Source organism: Sinocyclocheilus rhinocerous, unplaced genomic scaffold (genome assembly GCF_001515625.1).
Source record: "Sinocyclocheilus rhinocerous isolate Xijiao unplaced genomic scaffold, SAMN03320098_v1.1 scaffold591, whole genome shotgun sequence".
Taxonomy (NCBI): Eukaryota; Metazoa; Chordata; class Actinopteri; order Cypriniformes; family Cyprinidae; genus Sinocyclocheilus; species Sinocyclocheilus rhinocerous.
Window position 1 is genome coordinate 3,186,436 of NW_015641476.1, and position 10,396 is coordinate 3,196,831.

At 39.9% G+C, this 10,396-nt stretch overlaps 1 protein-coding gene across 1 annotated transcript in view; it reads right to left on the bottom strand.

Annotated features, from left to right (window-relative positions):
• LOC107755027 (uncharacterized) overlaps positions 1-228 on the bottom strand; it is a 3,079-nt gene extending 2,851 nt beyond the window's left edge. The window contains exon 1 of the mRNA XM_016571666.1: positions 1-228. Within this exon, the coding sequence (XP_016427152.1) occupies positions 1-228 (228 nt within the window).
• Positions 229-10,396: the final 10,168 nt, after the last annotated feature.

Sequence of the window (10,396 nt, forward strand, 5' to 3'; positions counted from 1 at the left end):
ATTGTTCTTGCGAATACATGCTCCTAGTACCTTTTTACACTCATCTACAGACCAAGTCTTGTCAGGATGGATCTCATATTTCTGAGTTAGTTCTTGTCTAACTTTCTCAGTGACTATTAGGTTCCTTTGCACTCCTAACAGTGATTTGAATTCGCTATCTGGCCACAAAGGAGTCGCGAGACCACCTTTTTCAGTTGTGGGGATCAGTCTAGCATTCTTTCTAAACATTTTGTGAGTTTCTTTGTTACCACACAAAATATTAGCACGTGATGCTAATCTTCCCTGCCTGAACAGAGGATAACCTTCATCTCTAAAAAGAAATCTTTTAGAGGATAACTTAGTTAACCAAACCCTACAGCTGTCTGTTAACTCTTCTCTGACAGCGCAGAGGATAACAAATTTGTACTGGTTTTAAAAAGGTTATTTTGGATAGAGTGGCAGATAGATAGAGATAGAGTCTGGAACGAAGTCAGATCTTTGTTGAGCTTGAAGTTTCAATCTGGATTCAGGTGAGGAGCTCTATCCGGGTCATGGCACCAAAACGGTAGGAAACTTTTTCCTCGTCGATGCAGAGACCAGGAGACGTTGGGATATCTTTCATGCAGAAGTTACTCTTTATTGAGGACTCGCTGTGCGTCGCTGCAGCCATCCAAGTCTGACTATAGCTCAGCACAGTAGAGTTTATACCTTTCAAGGGGGAGGGATACATAGAGGTGGAGACAATCTAAACAAAGCATGCAAATGCAGTACAGGAATGGTTGGCACCATAGTACGAAGATGGCGTCCCATGAGCAGCTGGGCTGGGCTGTATCCATTGTGAAGTGGAGTTGACCTGTATGACAGTAAGGCAATGTAAGGATCTTGCGCTTTTTTGAGGAGGTTTTTTACAGTCTGTACAGCCCGCTCAGCCTCGCCGTTGCTGCGTGGATGCTTCGGGCTACTGGTTACATGTTTGATCCATAGGTAGCTGCAAAATCTGAGAAAGTGCTAGATGAGAACTGTGGCCCATTATTGCTCACTAACATTTCTGGAATGCTGTGGCGTGCAAAGATAGACTTTAGGTGTGTAGTGACATCTGCAGAGCTGGTGAGTGAAAGATTTGCCACTTCAACATACCGTGAATAGTAATCCACAACTAAAAGGTAGGTTTTCCCTTTCAGGACAAACAGATCTCTCCCTAGCTTTTGCCAGGGCCTCTCAGGAAGATCTGATGGAATCAGTGGTTCAGTGTGATTGGTGCGCTCTTTAATGCAAACTTGGCATTTCAGAACCAGTTCATTCAACTGCTGGCTAAGTCCCGGCCACCACACACTTTGTCGTGCACATTCTCTACATTTAACTGCTCCTTGATGTCCTTCGTGCAGCCTGGCAAGGACCTCGTACCGCAGTGCAGAGGGAATAACGAGTCTTGTACCTTTTAGAAGAAGGCCGTCGTGAACAGATAGGTAAGCTCGCTCAGACCAGTAAAACTTCTCAGTTCCTGTACAAGGACTGAACTTGGGCCACCCGTCCTGACACATTCTCATGACATTTGAGCAAACACTGTCTGATTTAAGGGTGTTCTCTCAAGTTGTCCAGGAAAGATTGACTTGCTGGGAGATGCTCCACAATGTTCTCCATGTAAATGTTAGTGCTTTCCATGAGCTCATCATTCATGTTTTCTTTGTCAGCAGGTAGTGGAGCACGTGACAGAGTGTCTGCAGTCCATAGGCTCTTCCCTGGAACATGAGAAATCTTGTATGAATAGCGCATCAGTCTCATCGGAAACCGTTGGATGCGGGGAGGTAAGGAATCCAGTTCCTGGCCACCTAGAAGACTTAACAGTGGTTTGTGATCAGTTTCCATCTCAAAATGTTGGGCGATCAAAAAGTCACGAAATCTCTCACATGCCCTGGTCAGCCCCAGGGCCTCCTTTTCTACCTGCTCGTATCTTTGCTCAACAGGAGTAAGAGGCTGTGACGCGTAGGCAACAGGTCTCCAATCACCACCCTCTTTTTGCAGCAGGACTGCTCCCAGTCCATACGACGATGCGTCTGCAGATACTTTGAGTGGCTTGTTTGCATCGTACAAGGCCAGCACTGGTGCAGATGACAAGTCTTCCTTCAAGGTCTTAAAAGCTTTGACTTGTTCTCCCCCCCAAAACCAGCAGTTTTTCTTGGACAAAAGATCTCTGAGGGTTTTATCTTTTTCCGCCAGGTGTGGAATGGATTTTCCCTGCTGGTTGACCATACCAAGAAAACTCCTGAGCTCACTGACATTTGTTGGCTCTGGCATCTCCTGGACCGCTGCTGTCTTGGCTGGGTCCGGTTGCACTCCTGTGTCTGAGATAATGTGGCCGAGAAACTTTACTACACGCTGTGACAAGGCACATTTGTCTAAGTTGAGGGTGACGCCAGCAGTTTCCATCTTTTGGAGCACTGCGTGAAGACGCACATCATGCTCCTCTTGAGAACATCCCCAGACACTCACGTCGTCCATGTGACAGACCAATCCGTCCAGGCCCTCAGTGACTTCAGTTACCATACGATTTTGGAAGTGCTCAGGTACCGATGCGATACCGAAGGGCAAACGCTTGAAAAAGTACCAGCCAAATGGTGTGATAAAGGTTGTCAACTTGGCAGACTGCTCAGCTAGTGGAATTTGCCAAAATTCCATGTTCGCATCTAGCTTGCTAAAAACGCTAGCTCCCGCTAACAATCCCAGAGTCTGTTCAACCGAGGGAAGAATGAATTTCTCCCTCTGCACAGATTTGTTGAGCTTTGTTAAAGGGGTCATATGACGCTGCTAAAAATAACATTATTTTGTGTATTTGGTGTAATGCAATGTGTTTATGCAGTTTAAGGTTAAAAAAACACATTATTTTCCACATAATGTACATTGGAAAAATTGAAATCGCATCATATGACCCCTTTAACACACTTACTACGCAGATTACTCTGCTGCTGCTTCACTGCTTCAGTCTGTCTTGCCATATCAATGGCCTTTTCCAATGTTAGATCTTTATCTAACTGCATTCGCTCAGACAGATGTATATCATTCAACCCAATGACTAACCTGTCTCTGATTAATTCGTTGTGCAATGGCCCATATTTGCAGTGCTCAGCCAAGGAGTACAGTGCAGTCACGAATGAGTCGACTGGTTCGTTTTCCCCTTGTTTCCTGTTGAAACATGCTCTTTCATAGAATACATTTTTCTTCACAAAGAAGAAAAAAACCCTCCTTCACTGCGTCGTACTGTTCCATGTTTTCATTTGTCAAATTCAGCCCCTTCAAAATGTTGTCCGCTTCATCGCCCATACAATACATGAGTGTATTTATTTGACTGGCTTGCATGGAAGTGTGGAGATTACTGGCCTGACGGAAACGTTCGAACCGTCGGATCCATCGTTCCCATTCGTGAGGTTTAGAGAAGTTAAATTACTCAGGTGGCTGGATGCTGAACGTAGCATACGGGCCCGGCGCGGGCGGCTCTCTCTCCCCGGGAGCTGCATCACCTGGAGCACGTTGTCCTCTTGCCGCTTGTTCCATGACTTCGCGACTTCACTTCTCATAAAGCTTAACTTGCCCCGAAACAAACTTCTTCCGCCAGCTTATTAGAATATCCTACTCTGACACCATGTCGTGTTCCCTAGTTTAACGCGTGAGTAAAAAGCACACAAACACCCTTGGACTCCCAACTAGCCTTCATTTATTCTACTGACCCAACAATGCCCCCTCGTGGGCGGAAACAGTATTCAGGAATCAAACCATGTAAAATATTGTCATGTAGTTTCACTACATAGATTATCCCATAAATATGTCAAGGTGATGTCCATATGGTAGAAATGTACAGTAAAAATCATTCAGTCCGTTAATGACATGTATTCAAACAAACGGTGAACACTATTAACAGCAATGATTATATGTTGTGATCAAACTTATAGCAAAATATGGTCGTTTTGTATGTTGGTTCAGGGTTGGCATCATCTGAGGTCCTCTGAGGGGATGGCATCATCTCTTCTCCGGTGTTCAGTCATCTCAAATCTTTGTAAGGTTTGGATCCAGAAGTCAGTTATTAATATTATTATTATATTATTATGTGATGAGAGGTTATGGAGTAATGGGAAACTGACTTCTTCTGTCACACATACCAGCAAATTGGTTCTGAATAAAATGACTGTAGAACATAACCCAGCTATACACACAGACCTCTCCCAAAATGACTGGATCAAAAATTATGAAGTACAACAGAAAAAAAAGAAAATGAAATGCTTTGTAGTTCTCTAGTATAAAATTGCCTTATAATTCAAAGAGAATAGTGCAAAATTAACTGTGAGGTCTCTTTGGCAACTGGGGGCGGTGGAGTGGGGTATGAGTGGTTATGAACGAATGAATGAAACGCATTTGTCCGTGTTTCACTCCGTCTCGAATCGCACTCTCGGAAAGCGCTTGAGAAACAATGTCTCTTCCGCGGCTCGGTACGCTTTCAACTCGTTTTTTTAGTCTCGAGCAAGACTGTACGACATTACATGATTTGACTGATTTTTACGTAGAAAGGTCGACAGCGCACTGCATTAAAAGAAATGATCATTCATGTTTTCATAACCGCTGGCCAAATTCAAAAACGAAACTAAAATTAAATAATCTTTGAGAGCAAGGGGGCCCCCTGGTGTTTCAGGGGCCCTACGCAGCTTGCGTATTTTGCAATAAAGATCTGTAAAGCTTGTATGCATTTGACAAAATTATCTTTAAAAATATAGCATCCTGAAAAAGGGATTTTTTTTTTGTAGCCCCCCTCTTTATACCCTCATACAGTGCCCTCCACTATTATTGGCATGCTTGGTAAATATGAGTGAAGGTGGCTGTGAAAATAAATCTGCATCGTTTATCTTTTTGATCTTTCTTTCAACAAAATTCTAACCGTTCATTGAATTAAAACCATTGAAAGTGTGGGGAAACTCACATTATGAAATAAATGTTTTTCTCCAATGCATGTTGGCCACAATTATAGGCACCCCTAGAAATTCTTAAAATATCTCTGAAGTATATTCCCATTCATATTTACATTTTCAGCACACCAGGGTGAGCATTAAATTGCTTATGAGGAACACAAAGGCCAAGTTCCCTTAATCATCCATCACAAGGCATAAAACCAAAGAATATAGTTCAACAAGATTGTTGAGCTTCACAAAATAGAAAGTGGCTGTAAAAAAAATATAGCTAAAGCATTGAAAATCCCCATTTCCACCATTAGGGCAATAATTAAAATCAGTGTGAAATGATAGCTGATTAACAAGGTGTAGAAGCACCTAACCTTGATCGTAAGCCTAAAACAGATATTTCCTGAAATGTGCTGAAAATGTAAATATGAATGGGAATATACTTCAGAGATATTTTACTCATAAGAATTTCTAGGGGTGCCTATAATTGTGGCCAACATGCAAATTGTCTTTCACTTGCCCCTTCACAAAATCCACTTGTCCCGGACAAGCATTAATGTCGAGATATATTTATCAGAATCGCATCCCCAAAAGTAAACATACGCACTACCCACTGTGTCAAAGCTCCAATCATGCGCTTGTTTTGCATTACTGCTTTCCCTAGGGCACTAAAAAAGCCACTTTCATAACAGTCTAATTGTGTGACCCAATTAATGTTTGACCTACCAATAATAACCTCAACATTATTTAATGGTAACCTTTCAGTGAACACTGCCATGCAATAAAACAAAAATATATTTTAATACAGCAATGACAGACAAACCTGGCTCCACAATCAGTAACTTGCAATACAGGTGAAAATACAGATTAATCTCCTTTGAAAATCTTGTGCACCACATTTTTGTCCTACAGTCAAGACCTGCCAGTTCTGATTAAATTAGATAAGAGCTATTTTTGGACTCTTTCTCAGTTTAACGAGAAAGCCAAGCCATGCACCCCTATCAAACAAATCTGGAAAAGTCCTTTCAGTTTTCAAGGGTCTGATATTTCCATTCTTGGCACAGACAATCTAGTATCCCCTTATAGCCTTCACAAGTCCTGCCAAGACAAGAGAGATTAAAATGGGTGTGAGGGGAGGGTGCAGCATACATGTGAAAACAGCCATGGATGACTGATTTGGTTTTTGTACTTTTTTTGTTTTTGTACTTGAACACTAAAATCCCTTTAACCCAAAAACAACAGCACTTGTTGAAGATTAATGTTGAGATGAAACTTGGATTTTTCCTATATGCACTGCAATAGTTTTGAAGTGTATATATAATTAGATTTGTTGATTGTGTTGACTCTTTCAACACAACTTGTTATAGCCTAAACACACTTCTAAACAGAGATTAGCTGCAATTTGTTCTTTCTTTTTATGTATTCAACACTATATTGTTGAGTAATAGCAACAGTAAGATACCCCTATTAATATTGCACTAGTATTTTGTAATAATGCACACACTGTGATCAGTATGATGATGTAATCATGACAATCATGTATGCAAGGTTTAAATGATAATGATTTATGCTTATTTTAATATAGTTAATTAATATTAGTACTTGACTTTAATTTACAGAGTTTAGGCATGAGTTGTTCATTTCACAATAACTTTTGCAGATAGATGTTGGAAAATTATACCAAATTTTGAAAGTGCTAAAAGAAATTACAGCAAATCCCTGGTCTTAAAACCTGAGGGGGGATTCATGATTTACATACATTGCTCCATGTTGTCTAACATTAAATTTGAAAAAGTCACACAAATTTCCAACTACATTGTGTCAAACACCTCACAAATCATTGCAATCACACACAATTCAGCTGAAGCTTGTAAGACACATGGTGTAATTAGATCCAGATGTTAGCCTATTACCCAAGATCCTAACATCTGTCTAATATTAACCTTCACTTAAATCTATAACTGATCTTTTGGACACAGTACTAAATAAATACATAAATCTCAATCAGATTATAGGCAGGCATGCATCAAGTAAAATGTTACTGCAGAAATCCTCAGGACTTGTCGAGTCTATTTTGTCTGTATATAGCACACAATTTTTTTGAGATTAGATTCAACTTTATTGTCACTGTGCAGAGTACAAGTACAGAGCCAATGAAATGCAGTATGTGTGGATGATGAATGTGTGCACAATACAAACACATGTGCATGCATGTGATCTACATGTGATCATTCAAACACACACACACAACTTTAAGTCAAAGTATTTGCCGTTCCTTGCTTAACATTTCCCATTATCCACTGAGTGTTCGGTTGCACTGTCCCCTATTGTTTCCTTGATGTCTTATTCTAAATGAATCTGAAACTGGACTGGTGTGGTTTCATATGTCATTTTGAAACACAAGGCTGTTACTGGCTTTACATTACACTGATAGAACAAGCTTTAAATGCTGAAACAGCACTGCATGGAACCGCATGTTTCTAAACATGTGGATGGAAATGCCAGTTGAGCATGGGTACATAATTACTGTTTGTTTATTGTTGTAATACCACTAAAAGCCTGTTCGCTGAACCAGTCACAGATGGCCATTTTGAATTAAAGTGATCCTAGGCACAGAACCAGATACCTATGCCACTTTAAGTTTATAAGAAAAAGCACAAACCTCAGCATGGCTGGCTAAGGCTGGATTCCTAATCAAACATACCTGTTCAAAAGTGCTCATTACAGCAGTCCAGATCCTTTTTTAAGGACAAAAATAACAAAAAACAATAATTTCTACATTAACACGAGGCCTGGTAATGTTAATGTGCTTCTTAACAAAACACACAGTTTTGTGTTTATGAGTGAAGAGGAGGCCTTCTGTGATGTAGGATTCTGGAAACGGGGATAATGCAACAAACAAGGTCGGAAAAACGTAGATAAAAAGGACCCAAGTACGGTTTTATTGCAAAAAAAGGTGATACGCCCGATTACAACAGACCCACCACGAAGATCAGGGAGTTCCCTTTCGTGGAACTTCGAACTGCGTCCTCTAGGGGTCGCTATGGGAGAACGCCTCGTCATGACCCGTGTCTGAAGCATACATTGAAACAACACCAACTCGTTGGCCGGCGACAGCCATGACGTCACTACCGGTGCGACTATAAAATAGGTGCCGGTAGCACACATCATTCGCTTTCTTCGTCTTCACTGACCGTTCTGTTTGAAGCGTGCATTCTAAAGCAAAAGTAAGAGCTTTTCCTTTTATTATGGCGAGCACTAGTAGGACGTTTAGAAGGTGTGTGTACCCATGTCATCGCTATTTAACACCCGATGACTCGGGTCATCGGGTGTTGATTTATGCGTTGTTTGTTTGGGCGAAGAGCACGCGCGCGATGCCCTCGAGGGGGCAGGCTGCGCGCACTGCGAGCGTTTTTCGGTGAAAAAGCTCCGCTCTCGTGTGTCCCTCTTTTCGAGTAAAGAGGGGCAGCAAGTGAATGATGTGTGCTACCGGCGCCTATTTTATAGTCGCACCGGTAGTGACGTCATGGCTGTCGCCGGCCAACGAGTTGGTGTTGTTTCAATGTATGCTTCAGACACGGGTCACGACGAGGCGTTCCCCCATAGCGACCCCTAGAGGACGCAGTGTCTCGTTCCCCTCAGGGAACCATGGTTACATACGTAACCTGAGACGTTGTGCACACTCAGCAAATAACGCTCTGGAAGGAGAAGGTAAAATGATACAACCAAACCTATTCCATCTTTATCTCCCTCCAATTTACTGTCAATACCCTCACTCTTCTAAATAGTACAGCATAAAAAATAAAAAAAAAGCTGTTTGTCATTTTATGTAAAACAATATATATTTCCACCATGGAACAAAAAATAAATAAAAAAGGTAATTGCAACTATTTTTTAATTTTTTTTAAATATAATTTAAAAAATTTAAATATTTTTTAATTCTCAAAATTCACACTTTTCTCAGAAGTTTACATCTCACAATTCAGACTTTATATGCGAGATAAAATGTCGCAATTACATTTTTTATCCTGTGCCAGAAACAAGCTTTAATACAAATAAGGCTTTTTATGTAGATGCAGCAAAAATGATTAAAATCTATTGAATTCTATGATTCTGAAACAGGGCGGAAATTACCATGATAAACTTATTTCTGCTTATGATCTGATATGACCTCTTAACCAAAAACTTAATGTAGTCTTGTGAATGAGCTTGTAAAGCCACATACTGTATACATCACTATACATTTTCACCACTTTCTCCACAGAGAAACATGACATCCTCAGCAACAATGGCCTTGTGCCTGCCCATTAAACTCAGTGAGTCTTTAACTTGGTGACTCTTTTTTGCTGGCGTGAGAAATACTTTTGTCGTTGCCCAATATAGTCACAGATTAAAAGCAGGCTCTTGACTGCCTGTGGTTTCTGTAAAGGCAAAGCAAAAGAAAAAAAAAAAAACTACTTTTGATCTAAAAAAAAATGTATGCCAAAAAAACAAACAACTTACATTTTTATGATTCTCAGAAGTGGAAGCCATCATAGTTGGGTAAACTTATATAGTGAAGTGAACGGGAGATTACAAGAATTATAATTTTTGCATTCCCAAAAATATGCAAATTTAAATAAAAATCTACAATAGTGTTTCCATGGCTTACAAAGATGTCAAATCTGCCATCACCCCCTGAGCGCATTTGTTTTAGAAACCCGCACATAAACAATTTTTGTAAATCAATGCCAAGGTAATATAACACAAAGTATATTGTTACAAATGTATTTTTCTAAAATGTTGATATTAAAAAAAATGCTACTTACTACATCAATAACTGTGTAAGCGCATCACTGTCCCTTTAGAGCTACTCCATTACTTGTTATACTGAAGCATAATGCATTAATATACTGTTTGCAGAGGCGGACAAAGTACTCAACTCCATTACTTGAGTGAAAGTACAGATACTGCTGGTCAAACATTACTCCATTACAAGTAAAAGTTGTAAAGACAGATTTTTACTTAAGTAAAAGTACAGAAGTACTTGCTTTTAAAAGTACTTAAGTACCAAAAGTAAATTTCCTTTTTTATGTCAATGCACATATTTTTTATTGTTGTACGTAATACTTGCAATACCTCTGAAGCAACTTACAATACATTACACCTACTGAATACACTGACTAGCTTGCAGTCTCTTTGGAATTAAGAGCTTTTAGAATGTTATAAACCTTTAGAAATGAAACGAGTGAGTTGACAAAAAAATAATGTAAAATATATATATAAATATGTTAATACCCCTACCCACTCCCCAAAAAAACAACATGGTAGTGATCTCACACATCAACACAACTGATGTATAATTCACAGCTTTACAATAGCAACACTGCTTTAACAAAAAAGCAAAACAGCAAGACTTATTTGACATCAAAACAAAAATTATAAAATGCTGTCTAATCGCTCTCGCTGTACTTTGATGTCATACACAGAATGGTCTG